The sequence below is a fragment of the Guyanagaster necrorhizus genome, assembly GCF_019112545.1.
Source record: "Guyanagaster necrorhizus MCA 3950 unplaced genomic scaffold BT62scaffold_81, whole genome shotgun sequence".
Taxonomy (NCBI): domain Eukaryota; kingdom Fungi; phylum Basidiomycota; class Agaricomycetes; order Agaricales; family Physalacriaceae; genus Guyanagaster; species Guyanagaster necrorhizus.
This window is the reverse complement of record NW_025064960.1, coordinates 48,677-64,434: the sequence shown is the minus strand read 5'-3', so window position 1 is coordinate 64,434 and position 15,758 is coordinate 48,677. Positions and strand designations below refer to the sequence as shown.

Below are 15,758 nucleotides of genomic sequence, written 5' to 3'. Positions count from 1 at the left end.
AATCCTGTCTCAGTATTCCTCACGCGTCAAACGCATGCAATACCAGTCGGGACGTACCATTATTATTCGACCAGATGACTATTGTACACGGGGATAACAGAGAGGACGAAAATCTATAAAAGAGATGTGAGTTTGCCGGGTATGACCAAGTCGAACAGCCCTCACAGTTGTACAGCTTAACCTCAGTTTCATAATGTTTGCTCGTCTCTCCGCTTTTACTCTCCTGGCTTTGCCTCTCCTTGCGACCGCCACCGTCCTTCCCCGGCAAGACACTTGCGCTTCCGGTACCGCGCAGTGCTGCAATTCTGTCCAGAGTGTGAGTTGGCCTGCGCTCCTCATCTATACGATCATGCTTGAGAGCTGAACGAACGATTGTTATAGTCCTCCTCCAGCATTGTTCAGACCCTTTTGGGCCTCCTCGGGATCGCCGTCGGCAGTGTCACCGGTAATGTGTAGGTTTTCACGTACTAAATCGTGTCTTTTGTTTTGCTGAGTACGTTCATCGCAGCGGTCTTACCTGCGACCCCATCACTGTCATTGGCGTTGGTGGCACCGACTGCTCCAACCAACCTGTCTGCTGTACAGACAACAGCTACGTGAGTAATTCGACCTCGGAAATGATTGTATGCATACTTATCCACGAACAGAATGGCATTGTTGCTCTGGGCTGCACCCCCATCAATGTTGGCCTCTAAGGGAATCTTCTACAAGTGCTCAGGAATGATTTGAACGTATCGGCGATATTGTATTCATTTGTTGGACAAGTAGACAGATCGAGAAATCAATATGGCTGGATAAGGAACATATATGTTATTAAGAACTCGAACATTCGACGCGAGGTCTTGAACGAAGCGTCCTGAGAAAATAAAAAATGTTGGTAATCCTGGTACCAATGTTCCATGTCCATATGTTTTCCAGCCACTACCGGTGTCTGTAGATGAAACGAAGGAAAGGAAAAAGAGGCAGCGACAAGCTAGAACGCGAACCAACGACCAGTGCATGAAGAGCCTATGGAACTCTCCCGTACTTCTCAAAGAATTCAGAATCATAACGACGCCTTTGCAGGTGTAACAGTATTTCTTCACGGTGAAGTGTACGCTGACATAGTCGGCACCTGAAGGACGGGAGTCGTTGCCCCTGGACTCGCGGGCTCTCGAATATAATAAACATGCGCACTTCCCCCGTATCTTCACTGTCGCAGACCAGTATCTATCTTTCTGACATCAAGAGGTACCACAATGGTAGTGGAGACATAACGATGAAGGGAAGATATTCTGTCCATGTTAGAAAAAGAATCTCCGAGTCGACAGTATAAGTGACTCACGGCGATTTCCTGTTGCTCTCGCGAGCAGTGGCAGGACTAGATGATAGTAAAAAGGCCAGAAAACTAAGGTTGCGAGTAAATCGACGCGACGATATGGAGCAGCTGCGATGTCATTTGATCATCGTTGTCGATGGTGAATAGGCTTGTTATGTTTTGTTGGTCGCTATCCGGGAGAAAAACAATTCTCTTAAAATGATATCAATATCAAGGTTTTGTTAGCTCTACAATCTTGAAGGCGACCAGACTGAAGAAAGATACCAGCGTTACACTACTCGGGGGCCGTCATTCCAGAGAGAGTTCACCTAATGGCAAGCACATTAGCAACAATACGTTCAGATACGGCTACCACCTGAGTGCTAAATAATCAGTGATGTATGGCATTTTATTTACTTAGTTTCTTTGCCCGACTCCACTCACGAACAAAATACAGAATTAGTTCAAGGCCAAGCTGGGAAGGTCAAGCATCTGCACCGGCGTCGACCCAAAATTGGAGTCGCCAGCATTGAGTCTTGACACGAATGGTGCGTCACCTAGGCCTGGGCGTGTCACCGTTTACGCGACTCCTCACGCGACATGATGACCGTCACATGTTTCTTCATCTTCAATTTGAAACACACACTGCTTGGAGTCTACCACCATGTTCTCTCCTTTTTGCTCTCCTGATGCTCGCATCGAACGATATCAACAGGAATATCCTGGGTAAATCGTTGACTTTAGTTGCCGGACGGAATTCTTGAACTTCGGCCATGATCTTCTCGTAGCCTTGATCTATCTTTTTCGAATGGCCCTTCCTCGGTCTGGGCTGCTGGTATCTCTCATCACTGGTAGGAGTATAGGCAACGCTTCGACCCTACAAAAGGGCGACCTCTGTACGTTCATTTCTTCTCGGTCAATAAGAAGCAAGTACAATGGCATTGCCATCGTTGCTACACCTGGGGCCGGTCCCTTAGCCTTAGATCAATCCGTGCTCATGTAGTAGGGACCGGCCGCAGGTCTAGGACACAGACGCGACTTCGAGACGTCATGGCCAAGTTCTGCCCTGCCTGAACACTGTTCACTTGGGAAAAACTCTCTCGGATGGTAAACTATATCAATATCGACGTGATCAAGGTCCCTTTAGCTACACAATAATGACGACAGGATTCAACAAGGACACTTATCTTACCCTACGCGATAGACATTCCCATTAGAGATCCTTCTTCGACTCTCATTCTCAGTCGACTTTGAATAAGGTCAGTTATACTCTCCTTATGAATTTCAATCTGCAATGAAACATCTGTTCTTCATCATTGATTTCTCGAAATGTTTATTCGTATGATAAATGACTACATCATCGTCAATCGTAAGGATTTCCGGAGTCCCTTAGAGGCCAATGTTGATGGGGGAACAGCCGAGCGCAATAACACCGTTCTGTTCGTGACTGTAAGCGTAATGTTATCCGCTGAATAGAGTTAGTACTAACGAAGGAGTTGTTCTCGCAGCAGACCGTTTGCGCAGAACAGGAATTGCCTCCGACCCCGATGACGCTGATGGGGCTGCAGGTAACACCGCTATGTGAAAATACATCAGCCATCGGCGAGGTCGGTCAAGATATGAATACCTACACATTAGCAGTGACATCGCCAATGGGGATTCCAAGGAGGCCCAAGAGAGTCTGAACGACATTGGAGCTAGGCTACAATAATACATATTAGCTCTCGCGTTCATTTCGACGACTTGCAAGACACTTACGCTCTGAACAGAGTCGCAGCACTGTACGGTACCAGTGGAGCAGGACGTACCACTGCCGCCACGAGGAACAATGGCGGTGGCGGACGCAAGGAGAGGCAAAGCCAAGAGAGCGATAGAAGAAAGACGAGCGAACATTATGAACTAGGTGAAAGCTATACAACTGTGAGGGCTGTTTGGCTTGATGATACTCGGTGATTTGACGCCTCCTTTATAATTTTCCTGGTCCTCTATCTCATTCCCAAGAATAAAAATAGTTTATCCAGACTCGCTCTGCCCAGGACAAGTATAGTGCTAGGCTGATATGAATGACGCGGTTAGAGGATCATTTCTCACTGGCTACATGCGCCGTAATGGTGCAAGGTGCATGATGTGGCGTTCAGCGGAAGCGAATATTCATCGAATATGTCCCTTTTTGCTGTGAGAGCGTTCTAACTTCTCCAATGTGCTTGGCTACGGGTTTGGTGTTCAGCTCTGATGAAAGTCAGACTATTTCCGATGGCCAGATCCTGACTTCTTTCTGCGAATAGACATCCGATCATATGGAAGGAACACTTGCATTTCAATAACAATTCCACTTGGGATCGTTCGCCGCCCTGAGAACGTTGCTCTCCTATCCTTCCTGGTTGGAGCGTTTATTCGTTCATTTAATATCTCAAAAGCAAATAATCCTGTCCTACTTATAGCATCTGTGAATCACTTCTTTGAGGTTCAAAACGTGTCCTGCTAATATTCTAGTACGGGAGATCATCTTATTCTGAAACAAATGTTGCGTAAGAAATTGATGAACCCTGATCTACTTGTCTCTCCAATCAATTCGAAAGTGACGTAAAATTTTGAAAATGCTCGGGAAGGCCCAGGTTTTTTCCCCAGATTGGCCTACCAGCCCGACGAACAAAAGGCGTTTTGAACAGCCAGGCTCCGGCCACGTTTGTGAGAACTTGGAGTCTTCGTGGCTCCGCAGAGGCAGCATGAAATAACTGATGCCAGTATACTTCCGCAAAGAGACCTGGACCAACCATGTATAAAATTATCTCGTCTCCGATGCTAGCTTAGCCGAATTGCAGTCGTAAGTTTTATCCCACACGGCACGGAACAGGCCGTGATACCAATGAATCTGTTTTGATTGTGACCCCTTTCTGATTTCTGAGATGTAAGAATAATCAAGCACTTGTCTATGATGACAAATGACTCCGTCAATAATCAAATTACATCATGAATTAAACCGTATTCACGGGTATCTAGATAAAGCTTTTGGATATAGTTTCGAAGAGTGTGGAGTAGAATGAGGGCGAGAAGGGATCGTTAACAGTATCAAACCTGAACTGACAAAAAAAAAGGCGGGTACATGGGAGTATTTCAAGTTCAAGAGTCAGTGGAATGGGTCACAGTAACATCGCGCCCATGGCCGACAGGATAAATGATGTTCGGAGTTTCGGAGACGCTTAGGACACAAAAGATGAAAATGTTGCTAAAGTGAAGAAGGAATAATAATGCGCTCCATCCCTGAAGATCTATTTTCGGAGAGAGTTTCCGGAAGCATGATGGCAAGGTCCAGACGATTTTTAAGGGGATAAATCAGCGAAAAGCATGATATAACGAATCAAGAAGCCGCTGACATAGTGTTCGTAAATCTTGTCAGTTTTGATAGGAGCTTGGCGCACTCGGGTGGAGGGAAATAATCGCTAATAACGAGTAGCCCCACCTGTCGAAACAACCCGAGTTGTAGAAACATCCCAAGTAGCCCACATGAAATAGGCCAATACTGTTCTGGTCGGGTAGGTCGTACTTAGATAGTGTTTTATACAGAACGCCAAAGATAAATACATTATCCGTGAGTGGCTTGTAAGAATTTTGACCTGTGCTGTCGGATGACTCATCCTCTCACTGATCGAAGAGATTAATTGAACATATAACAGATCCACCAGTAAAGGATGAGAGCAATACCTTATTCTCCGTCAAAGAAGAGTTTCGCACTTAGACGGCCTGAGATTTCGCAGGGCGATAGTCGTTGAGATAGTATGATAATCGTCGTAAAGTGGAACGAGAGAAAAGATTTCACGAAGCCTCTCATGAAGATGATGGTAGTACGCCGCAGTTTTTCTGTTCCTGTTACATAAGAGCTGACGCTACTAGAGCAGACTATAGCAGAATGTGTCGCTCTGTCCGGGACCGACAGCCTCGCTGGCAATGGCTGGCAATTGAACAGGCTTGCTACCTTATACAAAGGCTAGTAAGATACCATTGCAGAGAATTCTTACAGGAGCAGTTACCCTCGGACAACTTTAATCAGCTGTTGAGGCACAAGCTTGAAGTAATTATGGGTGGTCGACGCTTTGCTCACGTTAGCTTTAACATGTGATAAATCAGATTATTCACATACTGTCAAAATTTGAAACGACAGTCGTAACAATCAATTCCGCTGTTCGCGTTCAATTCATCTGTCGGCGCATTGAGTACAGCAGATGGTGGTTGAGGAATATCAGCCCTCAACAGACGCAGGTAACCTTGTGTGATGGCACGCGGTTTACGCCTGGTTTGCGACTAAAATTATCTTCGGTGCCAGATCTTAAAAACACTGACAACGTCGGATTTATATTCCAGACAACAGATAAGTCAGGAGTTCAAAGATTCGATAACGAAGCTTCGAAGAAGAAAAATCTTGCCACTTTGCACCGCGTCCAGCGTTCAAACGTTAGAGAATAACGGCTAGCACAGACAGTCTGGTCGTAGAGAAAATCTGAGGGGTAAGCGGAATTTTTCTTCAATGTCTGTGGTAGCAACGATTGACAAAATTCGGCTCCGAGAAACTAGCATAAGAAAGGAGCGGGTACATATAGTCATGGATGCAGAACGGGCTCTGTACGGCGCATACGGAGAGCGGTATCCAAGCGGTGTATTCTTGCGAACCAATGACGAGTTAGACAGACGCGAAGAAAAAAGACGGATGAGGTCCTACTCCCAAGGCAAAATGCTAGGAAAGACTGGTCAAGCTACGTAGTAAACAAACAGTTAGGAGAGACATGCTGCTTATTTTCGTCGCAAGTAAAAATCACAAGACACATTGTCTAGAGTGTTGTTTTCGACCCGATACCCTCTCACCCTCCTTCCATGACGCTGTCTCTTGATGATGAGGGATGCAGAGCTACTCCCGGCATCAGGTCGATCCGTACGGTCGGACTTCTGGTTCTATGCACCTCTGATCTCCTATCCGGCAATCCTAATGGTAGCAAGGAGAGTGCGAGACATGCCATTGATACCAATGCGACTCCGAGGAAACAATCTGTCACCTCTGAAAGAGAAGGTGATCTTGACAATGAGGATGGCTTCCAGATCTAGAGCATCACAGAATGGCCTTCCAAGTTTGGTCTTGATTGGGTTTGGAATCGCTCGCAGGATCCGGTGCGCCGAGTGCACCGAGATCAGAATTGATCGCGCGGAGACACCGCAAACGCGAGCAAGAAGAGTTCAGTGGGGAAGTAGCTAGTGCTGGGGACTGTGTAACGGGCAGCGGCCGCCGAGGATGGGGAGAGAAATCAGTAAGCGTCTTGCCATTTTAATGGGAGAAGTGAGGAGTACAGAATCATTTCAAGGAAGAAGTTGGAGCCAACGAGTCCCTAGTGCATGTGAGTTATGACCAGCACATGACGGTGAATGCCGTTGTGCCATCGTGGGCTTGAGGAATGGGATTCTGATGAAGGATTGGGATCATAAGCCTTTTCCGAGGAAAGACTAGTGTAACGCAGTACTGGGAACGTTTGAATAAACAATCTTGCGTTAGAAACACGATGTATTGCCTTTGGCGATAGTAACCGTGACTTCTAAGCCAAGACTGACGGGGAAAAGAAAGGTCAGATGATTCATGATTAATGAGACTGGATAATGATCTACGAAAAAGTGGCTCACTACGATCCTCTTAGCGTGACGTTCAATTTACGTCTATGTCAAAGACGGAAAGCCGTAGGATTCGGAGCCATGTCAAAGACACAGTAAGTGATGTTAGTTGAGGAGAATCTTCGAGAACCAAACTTCGGAGCCGGGCCGTAGCGCCGAGCCCACTAACATTAGTCACCGGTGGTACGGTCGCAATCAAAATATTCCATCTCATGATGTAGTCGTACCAGCCCAGCCAGATAATGCCAGCGAATCATTATCACAACTTGTACCGCGTTTTTAGATGGTGAGTCCATTTTGTCAAAAACTTCCTTACTCTGCTGCTCGCTTGAAGATTAAGAATGATTAGGTACAATGGGGCATGAAAACTGCCCTCAGTCTGATTGCAGCATGTGAACGGCTATGTAGTGATACAAGGGAGAGGTCGGAGGGTGACAAAAAAGCTTGGTAGTGACTTGTACAATAAGAACACAGTAATACTGGATGAAAATTGGTTAGATGTGATGAGGCCGGAAACTGTATGGATGAGCTTTCTTAAGATGGGAATGGAGGCAGAGCCTCACCAGGCAATAAGGATTGCTGACAACAGATAGAGGAGGCAGAATTAGTAGTTAGGGATTGAATGACAGTGAGAAAGCAAAGCTCATCTCACCTGGGGGTGCAGGATGAAGGTGACAATGAAGCTGAGACACTGATGCTGATGTCTCTCATGAATCAGCCTCAGCCTCAGATCAGCACTGAGACAGAGACAGCACTGGTGGTCCATCTTTGTGGACAGAGCAGAGCTCTGTGTTGACAGAAATTGTAAATGTTTTGAGGTCCACACAGAGGTCTATGAAAAACTCCCTACCCCTGGAATCTGCCTTTACGATGAACATTTCCTTTAAGTGCTCTCCAGCTCACACAGCCATTGCAGCCCCTGAGCCCCTCGTATTTACATCACTTCGATCTCAGGAATTAACTCTTCATTTTACACTCCCAAGTGCTGCATAATCCAAAATGAGTCGTTATATGTAGGCTCTTCTTCATCTTTGACCGCCTTTATCTTATTCTCGTTAGATATCATCCTCCATATGAATGTTCCTCTCGTTTTCGTCCGCCACCGTTTCGTCCAGGAACGGTAACTGTGCTGTCGCTTTCCTCGCTCAATTTCCAACTGATTACCCCGTTTTCAAGGCTTCCCTAGCTGCACCTACCGATAGGCCTGCTTCGATCCATCGCGTCTCTGAAGATATCCTAAAAGAAATCTTTACTAGCTTGATTAACAGCCTGATTCTTGCTGTGGACGACTATCATGGTGACCACTTTCCGTACAGCATGCTCACTATCTCTCATGTGTGTGTCCATTGGAGAGACGTAGCATATTCCCTCGCTTCCTTGTGGTGTTTTATCTTTATTCCATTTCGATACTTGATAAAAAGAGACGAGGACTACCAAGAAACCCGGGAGGTTGAAGTATCGATTCCCGCAGCGCTTATCGAGTTTTCTCTTCGGCGTGCAAAGGAGGGCCCATTGTCTGTTTTCCTGTTCCGGATGCACGATGACATGCTGAAGACAGGACAACCTAGAAAAAATCACACGTTTGCTGTCATGTCATCACTCCGTTCTACGGCGCCTCGCTGGCGCGAACTCTACATATCTATCATTCCCTCTGGATTCAAAGATTTTTACAAGATCTTCCAAGGACTAAAAAACCTTTCATCTCCCGAACGACTAACCTGCGTAAAGCCCTTCGACGTATGGGAATTTCGTGCATTCCTCACCGCCGTGAACCTTCGCTGGTTAGATCTCGGAGAATACGTCCGTCCAAAGCAACCTGTTTCGTTCCCTCACACCAAATCCTCCACCTCATTCTTCGAACGTTCGATCTTGAGTACACGGCCGTATTCCCCAATGTCATCGATGTGACCATGTACGGCACTCCCCCACTGGACCTCCTTTTACCAATCTCCATGTCAGAATCCAACCTTGTCTCATTAACCATCTGCCTCAACTACATCACCCAAGAACATCTTCCCCTCTACCGGCGTGGCGTCTCTCTCCCCTGACTCCGGGATCTGACCATCATCTACGTCGGACCCATCATGAACCCATTCAAAGCGGAATACCTCACTCAAGACTTAATCGCGGAATTCTCCCACAGGATCGAGCGTCTCATTCTCGGGGGGGTTCCTATGTACGTAAAAGACCTCATAGCGATCTTGGAACCTCTCAGAGAGCTCCGACACCTGGGTGTCCATGACCCTCTCCTGCCTGTGCACCGACCGTACTGCCCTATCTCGAGAGAACTGATCTGGCGCCTCGCTACGGACTCATCGTTCCTCCCTTATGTGGACTCGCTCGACCTCATGTGGCAATGGAATGATGTTGGTAAGAGTATGGTCAAGGATATGCTGCTGACTAGGACAGGTCAAACACAGTTTGCAAACCCATACGTCCCGCCATCGTACTTGCATGGTCTCATAGGACAGATGAAGCGCAGGGTGGTCTAATGGGTTCTGGGTTCGAGACCATCTTCTCAGTGATATATTACGATATGCAGAATGTACACTGTCTGAACATGTTCCCTTTTCAGAATCTGGTTTGCAGATGTTACTGACGAACGAGTTGGCCGAGGCAAACCTGTCATATACTGTAATAACCAGAATACAGGTTAAATATCGACTCTTGATCCAAGCATGAACGACGTCATAGAGGCCGCATACAACGCTGCCATTCTCATCCTGTGTCCCACCCTGGGCCTTCAGCACCACAATTTAGCGTCTAGGCGCACACGAAAAGCAATTATCATCTTCTATCATCTTTAACTCATTCTGTAAGACATCGGACCACGGTTTCTGCAAAAAAAAAAAAACGATTCTCGAACCTTATACCATCTGCCGAAAGCTTATCCGCTTCGCAAAAACATTAGACGGAACATCCATGTGTGCCATGCCTCTTCTTTGACATTAAGATCTTCTAGTTCTTCAGAAATTAGGCATTTTTACGCCGCCACAGCGCATGGTATTCAATCATAAATGACATCTATCGAAGCGTCATCAGACATAAAATCCGTCTAGTAGCTTGCAAACACTTGCCTTCTCACCTCCAACAATATGCTCACTGCCCTGCGCTCTCTCCTCCTTCTGACCATTATGGCATTCACAGTAGCGGTGACCCCTACACAGCGGTGCTCCGGCTACAACCAACTCGTCCAATGTTGCGAGAGCGTCGCCAACGCCAACAATGCTGCTTTGAACGTCGACGCAGGACCGCTCGACCCCTCCAAACTGGTCGGGTTTAGCTGTAGCTTGCCAAGAATTGTTATCGCCCAGGCGGCCGTGAGTTGGTACGTCGTTCTTCTGCGCGTCGTCGAGGCTCGAGTACTGAACGCAATGTATATTAGTTCGAGCCCCACTGCTACGGAGCTATGCTGCAGTACCAACATCTTCGCTGCGAACGACGGTAAGCACGGATGCTCTCTGAGGTATGGTATGATGAACCTTACGGACGAGCTACAGGAACCTTCACCGCAGTGAACTGCACAATGGCCGCAACCTGATCCTGAGGTGGGTTCGGAGGTCTGGTACCTCGGCCTGTCATCCTCCAGAGAAGAGTGTCCTTGATAGCGAGTTCCTAAGTGAGCGCAAGAGGTCATGATGAGATGAAGGTGTCAGCAGATTATTGATATAGAATAGCGCTTACTGGACAAAACTTGCGCTCACTTGACGTTGTCTGAATTAAGCACCCTTTGCTGAAACGAGACGATGCATCGGTATTGCAGCACATTGTGAGGCGACCCGAAGCCTGAGCTCTTCTGGAAGTCGAACAAAACCTGGGAAGCGAAGGAAAGGGCGAATCTTGGCAGCCGAGAATTCAGCCAATACTAGTGCGACCATCGCTCCACTATTGGAAAAGTTAGAGGGAAATAAATATCGAAATAGAAGGAGCATGCGCACGATAGCCCTTCCATTCTATGAGTGTTGAGCTTCGCTTGTCGACGCTGGATTCTCCGATGCCTCGGTATGCTTGAAAGCGGCAGTCTTCATCGGAGCTTCGACACGAATACAAGGAAAGAAGATCGTATTCCGCGCTCGAAAATGCGCGGGAGACGCAGAAAACGGGGGCACGCAGGAACTGCTGGCGGTAGGAGGCAACAAGCAACTAGCAAATAAGCCTCAACAACGCACCTCGGACTGTAGCCGCTTCCTCTTTCGTTTTGCCTTTATGGAACTAGAGCATGTGGCGAGAGGCAGTATCGCTCAAGGTCACCACACTTATCTGAAAAAAATCGAGATAGCTTCCTCTAGCAATCCTCTGAGCATTTCTGATACGCTTTCCCTGTTTCTTTTGACTGAAAGGATGCAGCGCCAAGTCGTTTCAGCCATTTCAATGATGACGGTATGATTTCTTAGATTGGCTTAGCAACGTAACATTGACACTTCCTGTGGCAGAAGATTTGACAGTTTCTGTTATTAACTGACCGGGAAGATGGTCGCCTTCAAGATCTATGACAGCTACCGTTCTGTCTTCTTGCGTAATACTCCCAATCAAGTTCTCTCGGAACCTTTCCATCTCGGAACGCTCTCTTTCTTCAGTTCACAATTCTCCTTTCTTCGATAGTACCTGTCTGATACCGGCCTGCTTAGGTTCCCTGTTGTTTCCGAAGGCCCTCATTTGATAAGTTGCTAGTATCCACCTCTAGTTCCTCTAGTATCTGCTTTATCATTCCTATCAATCGGCGTAGGACCCTAAGACCCTTCGCTCCCGCAGCCTGTAGGCAGCTTCATACCATGCTGTTCTAAACGAATGATAAGGACGGTTCTTCCTGCAGGATAAGCAGGGCAGATTTCTATCAGAACAATTGTCAACGGCCCTAGAGTTTATATAGGACACTCTTTGATGTTTGCCACGGCTTTCGTCCTCCGTTAGCTTGCCATGTCCTCCGCAACTCCAGAGAAGACCTCCTTTGACGAGAAGAACGTGGTCGTCGAGGCGGTCGTTTATGAGGCCCAAGATGACAGTGAAGGTAGGTCTTTCCGCGACTTCAGTTGGGGATACAAGATATTGACTGGAACACCATTTACAGTCGCTATCGTATCCGAGTACACCCCAGAGCAATACAAGAAGCTGAAACGAAAGATGGATTGCTATCTCCTTCCGCTCATGTGGCTTTGCTGTGAGCCGCTACAGCTTCGCATGCAGCATTGTCTAACGCTAATGTATTCGTTATCAGATGGTATTCAGCAATCTGACAAGACGGGCCTGAGTGCGTCAAACTCCTCTGAATGTGATTGCAGACCGCGAACCTCCTACAGGCACTATGGCGACGTTCGGTCTGCGTGAGGATACTGGCCTGGTTGGGCAGCAGTACTCATGGTGATTATAGAACACCATTTTCTATGTTACGATCCCAATCATTTACCTTCTCGATTAGGCTGACGACGATATTCTACATCACTTACATGTGTTTCGAATTTCCGTCCAATATTCTCCTTCAACGATGGAGGATGGGTAAGACTCTGTACGTTTCCGTTCTCGTGTCGAGACACCATCAATAACCACCTCTTATACGCAGGTCGATCTATATGGTACAGTCATACTCTATCTCTTGATTTTTCTGACACACTCTGATAGATATGCTGGGGTGTCGTCGTCTTATGCGTTGGTTTTGGTTTGTCCTCTGTTCACTTCTCTCGGCCATCGTAAAGGCTAACCGAGTCCGCAGCAAAGAACTTTAAACAGCTCATTGCCTTACGTGCCCTGCAAGGATTCTTCGAATGTTGTATCAGCCCGGGATTTATCCTTATAATCGGAAGTTGGTACACTAGACGAGAACATTCCTCTCGCGCCCTAGTATTCCAAGTTCGTCTCCACCTCTCTCGTGTCCATTTACTACGCTTACACTAGCGTTCAACAGAGCGCGAATGCAGGCTTCGGTGTCATTTCTGATCTAACCCTCTACGGAATCGGTACGCTTGAGTATAATGGAGATAACATTCAGGCGTGGCGATATATGTCTTACGTACGTCGCATCTTTCTTTCATCCAATGACTGCTCACCTGTTTTCAGTTCCTCGGCTCGCTCACCATCCTCGCCGGTATCCTTTGCCTGTACTTCCTCGGTACCCCATCTGAAGTTCCCTGGCTCACGAAGGAGGAAAAACGGATGGCCAATACCAGGATCCTTGAGAACCAGAGTGGACATGATAGGACAGGTACCCAAGTGTGGAAGTGGGACCAAGCTAAGGAGTGTTTGGTCGATCCATGTGTATGTGCTTCCAGCATCGGTCTTCCCGTGTCATGCTGAGATTGATCTAGTTTTATTTCGCTGGAATCAACGCCTTTCTATCATCGGTAGGCATATGGCTTGATACACGGACTTTTGTTGATGCATGCATAGGTGCCTAATGGAGGCCTGACAACCTTCGGAAGTATCATTAACAAGAGTTTTGGTTTTAGTACGTATATTCGTCCAATATCAACCGGTAGTCATTAATTATATCCTTGTACAGCATCTCTCCAGGTCATTTTATACACGATTCCTCGAAGTATGACTAGTGTTGTCATCTTCGTCATCGTTGGATTGGTTTGCACCGCTCTTTGCTCTACACCGCTGCGAAACCGACATAACGATAGGTTACATCAAAGTGGAAGAACCTCCGTCTGTACATCATGGCTTTTGCGACGATTCCTCCATTCATCGGCTTCCTTGGAATGGCTCTCATCGAGACAAGTTCGTCTACCAAGGTCCTCTTCTTCTTCGTTTTACCCATGCCATCCTAATGCCTCTAATAGTGGACGAAATGGGGGATGTATTACATGACCGTAAGATATCTTCGAACACAAATTTCCAATCGCTTGTCCAATACCTCTGGCAGGTCCCTTTCGTTCTCAGTCTGTTCTTGGGGTGGACGCTCATTCCCTCGAACCTTCCCGGCCGTACTAAACGAACTGTGACTTCCTCGTTTACGTTTGTCGGGTGCGCTGTCTTGTTTTCCTTCTGCGTTCAATGTCCAACGCGTCCCCTACAGTTACTGCGTCGGAAACATGTGCGGGTCACAGATATTCAAGACGAAGGACGCCGTATGCCACCTGCCCTCTTTTCTCTGATTAATTTCATAATTCAATTTTCTAGCCATCTTATACGCCAGGTGTTATCGGATGCAGCATATGCTTCGGGCTAGAGTTCCTCGTCATCATTGGTGCGTGCAGTTCTCATTACCGGGAAAGCCCATACTGATTAAGCGCCTTATCGTAGCCTGGAGGACGACTCTCGTGATGCGGAATAGACGTCGGGACAAGGCTATGCTCACGGATGGGCTAACTGATGAGGAGAGGGAAATGCAAGGTAAGATTAATGGAGAGTCCGATATGACGGACTTTGAGAATCCTCATGTGAGTTCTTCCTTCATCTCCATGCCTAGATGCGATCCTCATTGTATGGATCAGTTCCGGTATACTCTTTGAGGCAGGACGTCGAATTACTTTTATCGATATATAACAAACGTGAAGTTTTCATTTGCGACTCCCTACTGTCTTCCCGTTATCCGAGTTGGTTACTCCAATGTCAATTAAGTAAGCGATGCGTACTCACCGAGACTTGAAGTTGAATGTCACAAACAAGCTGTCGAGTCAATCCACAATCTATATCTTTCTGTAGCATTGGCTCATCAGATACTGGCTGCAAGACAAACACGGCTCATTCCTTCCACCTCACGCGACGCATGGCACGTGCACCAGTCACATGGTCCCGTTGATCAAAAATTTAGTGTTGTGAATGACGAGCAGGCTGTGCCAGCAGCAATGTCATTTATCAGGTGCTTTTTAAATATACAGTTGACTATCTCACAATGCATGATGTCAAAATGCATAATTCTGACAATGCATATGGATTGGGCTGGAACGCAGTTGGGGAGCAGGGAAATGGGCTAGAAATGCATATTGCATAATGCATATGGTTCTAGTTAGGAATATGCATTGTCAGATCGAAAATTATAGTAAGCTGATATGACATTATGCATATATTAGAACAATAAAGAACATAATTTGTTTGTATGGACTATGACAAACACAAAAAAAATTATTGTAAAGTGACACAGCCTATATCTCTATAAACATGCCTCCTGAACCAACATGAAAACCACATGCTAAACCTGGAAATCCATATGAGCATACAAAACAGAAGGAGAAAGTCCCAATGTACACATCATCAGCTCAGCCTCCAAAGCAGATCTCCCACCCACACCTCACAACAGGAGACTGGCTCGTAGTATTCAAACATGTTGATAACCATCCTTCCCATCGACATGCTGACATTGTGGCACATTTCGCAAACCGAAAGGAAGGTGCACTGCTCTTTACCCAATCAACTCTTTCATGGAAACTGGCATCTTGTACAAAAATTGAACAGTGTGCAAATGAGAACCCTAATGCACTATCATCCAAAAAGTCTCGTATTGTCACCTGACCTGATGTGGAGCGTGCTGTTGCATCCTGGTATCAGAATATGCAGCTCTGAGATGAGACTGTAACTGGTGCAATGCTGATAGAGAAGCGAAATCGGATTGAAAATCTGATGAATATTCCAGAGGATCAGTGTTTGAAAGGAGAGGGATGGTTGAGGTCATTCTGCAAGGCATGGAAGATTCAGGAGGTTTGGCGGCATGGAGAAGCAGGCTCAGTGGATATGATGGCAGTGGAAAAAGAACGTGTGCGTCTTCACAGCATTATGGTGAAATATGCGATGCGGGACAGATGGAATATTGATGAATCCGGTCTTGTCATCTTTGCCATCCCAGATCGTACCTTGGCATCTGGTCCTATGAGTGGAC

General features: G+C 46.7%; 7 protein-coding genes across 7 annotated transcripts; 5 read left to right on the top strand and 2 right to left on the bottom strand.

Annotated features, from left to right (window-relative positions):
* Nucleotides 1-174: 174 nt before the first annotated feature.
* BT62DRAFT_939138 (hydrophobin-251) lies at nt 175-879 on the top strand. The gene is made up of 4 exons (XM_043187663.1): nt 175-316; nt 382-452; nt 509-596; nt 648-879. The coding sequence occupies exons 1-4, from the start codon at nt 194-196 to the stop codon at nt 693-695; spliced, it is 330 nt and encodes a 109-aa protein (XP_043032769.1). The 5' UTR covers nt 175-193; the 3' UTR covers nt 696-879.
* A 1,807-nt stretch (nt 880-2,686) lies between these two features.
* BT62DRAFT_874076 (fungal hydrophobin) lies at nt 2,687-3,097 on the bottom strand (the record flags this gene model as incomplete). Its single annotated transcript, XM_043182538.1, has 4 exons — nt 2,687-2,734; nt 2,787-2,874; nt 2,929-2,999; nt 3,056-3,097. Coding segments are annotated over 4 exons (249 nt in total), but the record flags the coding sequence as incomplete, so codon positions are not given.
* Nucleotides 3,098-5,836: 2,739 nt separating this feature from the next.
* BT62DRAFT_939135 (uncharacterized protein) lies at nt 5,837-6,271 on the top strand. Its single transcript, XM_043187662.1, has 3 exons — nt 5,837-6,026; nt 6,080-6,197; nt 6,250-6,271. The coding sequence occupies exons 1-2, from the start codon at nt 5,895-5,897 to the stop codon at nt 6,122-6,124; spliced, it is 177 nt and encodes a 58-aa protein (XP_043032767.1). The 5' UTR covers nt 5,837-5,894; the 3' UTR covers nt 6,125-6,197; nt 6,250-6,271.
* Nucleotides 6,272-8,023: 1,752 nt separating this feature from the next.
* BT62DRAFT_1014174 (uncharacterized protein) lies at nt 8,024-8,854 on the top strand (the record flags this gene model as incomplete). The annotated part of the gene is made up of 1 exon (XM_043178173.1): nt 8,024-8,854. One exon carries the CDS (start codon nt 8,024-8,026, stop codon nt 8,852-8,854), a length of 831 nt encoding a protein of 276 aa, XP_043032766.1.
* Nucleotides 8,855-9,030: 176 nt separating this feature from the next.
* On the top strand, nt 9,031-9,438 carry BT62DRAFT_1014173 (uncharacterized protein; the record flags this gene model as incomplete). The annotated part of the gene is made up of 1 exon (XM_043178172.1): nt 9,031-9,438. One exon carries the CDS (start codon nt 9,031-9,033, stop codon nt 9,436-9,438), a length of 408 nt encoding a protein of 135 aa, XP_043032765.1.
* A 613-nt stretch (nt 9,439-10,051) lies between these two features.
* On the bottom strand, nt 10,052-11,109 carry BT62DRAFT_769594 (uncharacterized protein). The gene is made up of 4 exons (XM_043182220.1): nt 10,885-11,109; nt 10,631-10,831; nt 10,438-10,561; nt 10,052-10,378 (listed from the first exon to the last, which is right to left on the bottom strand). Exons 2-4 carry the CDS (start codon nt 10,712-10,714, stop codon nt 10,125-10,127), a joined length of 462 nt encoding a protein of 153 aa, XP_043032764.1. The 5' UTR covers nt 10,715-10,831; nt 10,885-11,109; the 3' UTR covers nt 10,052-10,124.
* A 541-nt stretch (nt 11,110-11,650) lies between these two features.
* BT62DRAFT_1060215 (MFS general substrate transporter) lies at nt 11,651-14,394 on the top strand (the record flags this gene model as incomplete). Its single annotated transcript, XM_043178602.1, has 17 exons — nt 11,651-12,104; nt 12,162-12,194; nt 12,244-12,304; nt 12,363-12,465; nt 12,563-12,599; nt 12,654-12,790; nt 12,846-12,950; nt 12,998-13,195; nt 13,246-13,281; nt 13,328-13,385; nt 13,440-13,513; nt 13,564-13,674; nt 13,723-13,752; nt 13,806-13,906; nt 13,959-14,010; nt 14,063-14,129; nt 14,186-14,394. Exons 1-17 carry the CDS (start codon nt 11,864-11,866, stop codon nt 14,392-14,394), a joined length of 1,653 nt encoding a protein of 550 aa, XP_043032763.1. The 5' UTR covers nt 11,651-11,863.
* Between the last annotated feature and the right edge of the window lie 1,364 nt (nt 14,395-15,758).

What these genes read in the sequence shown, in the direction of transcription:
- BT62DRAFT_939138 (XM_043187663.1), top strand. Translation starts at nt 194, where the DNA reads ATGTTTGCTCGTCTCTCCGCTTTTACTCTCCTGGCTTTGCCTCTCCTT. An exon ending in GGCAGTGTCACCGGTAATGT is followed by an intron (nt 453 to 508) that starts GTAGGTTTTCAC and finishes CGTTCATCGCAG; the next exon opens with CGGTCTTACCTGCGACCCCA. An exon ending in GCTGTACAGACAACAGCTAC is followed by an intron (nt 597 to 647) that starts GTGAGTAATTCG and finishes ATCCACGAACAG; the next exon opens with AATGGCATTGTTGCTCTGGG.
- BT62DRAFT_939135 (XM_043187662.1), top strand. Translation starts at nt 5,895, where the DNA reads ATGGATGCAGAACGGGCTCTGTACGGCGCATACGGAGAGCGGTATCCA. An exon ending in CCTACTCCCAAGGCAAAATG is followed by an intron (nt 6,027 to 6,079) that starts CTAGGAAAGACT and finishes GGAGAGACATGC; the next exon opens with TGCTTATTTTCGTCGCAAGT.
- BT62DRAFT_769594 (XM_043182220.1), bottom strand. Translation starts at nt 10,714, where the DNA reads ATGTGCTGCAATACCGATGCATCGTCTCGTTTCAGCAAAGGGTGCTTA. An exon ending in GTGAGCGCAAGTTTTGTCCA is followed by an intron (nt 10,562 to 10,630) that starts GTAAGCGCTATT and finishes GCGCTCACTTAG; the next exon opens with GAACTCGCTATCAAGGACAC. An exon ending in GGTGAAGGTTCCTGTAGCTC is followed by an intron (nt 10,379 to 10,437) that starts GTCCGTAAGGTT and finishes CGTCGTTCGCAG; the next exon opens with CGAAGATGTTGGTACTGCAG.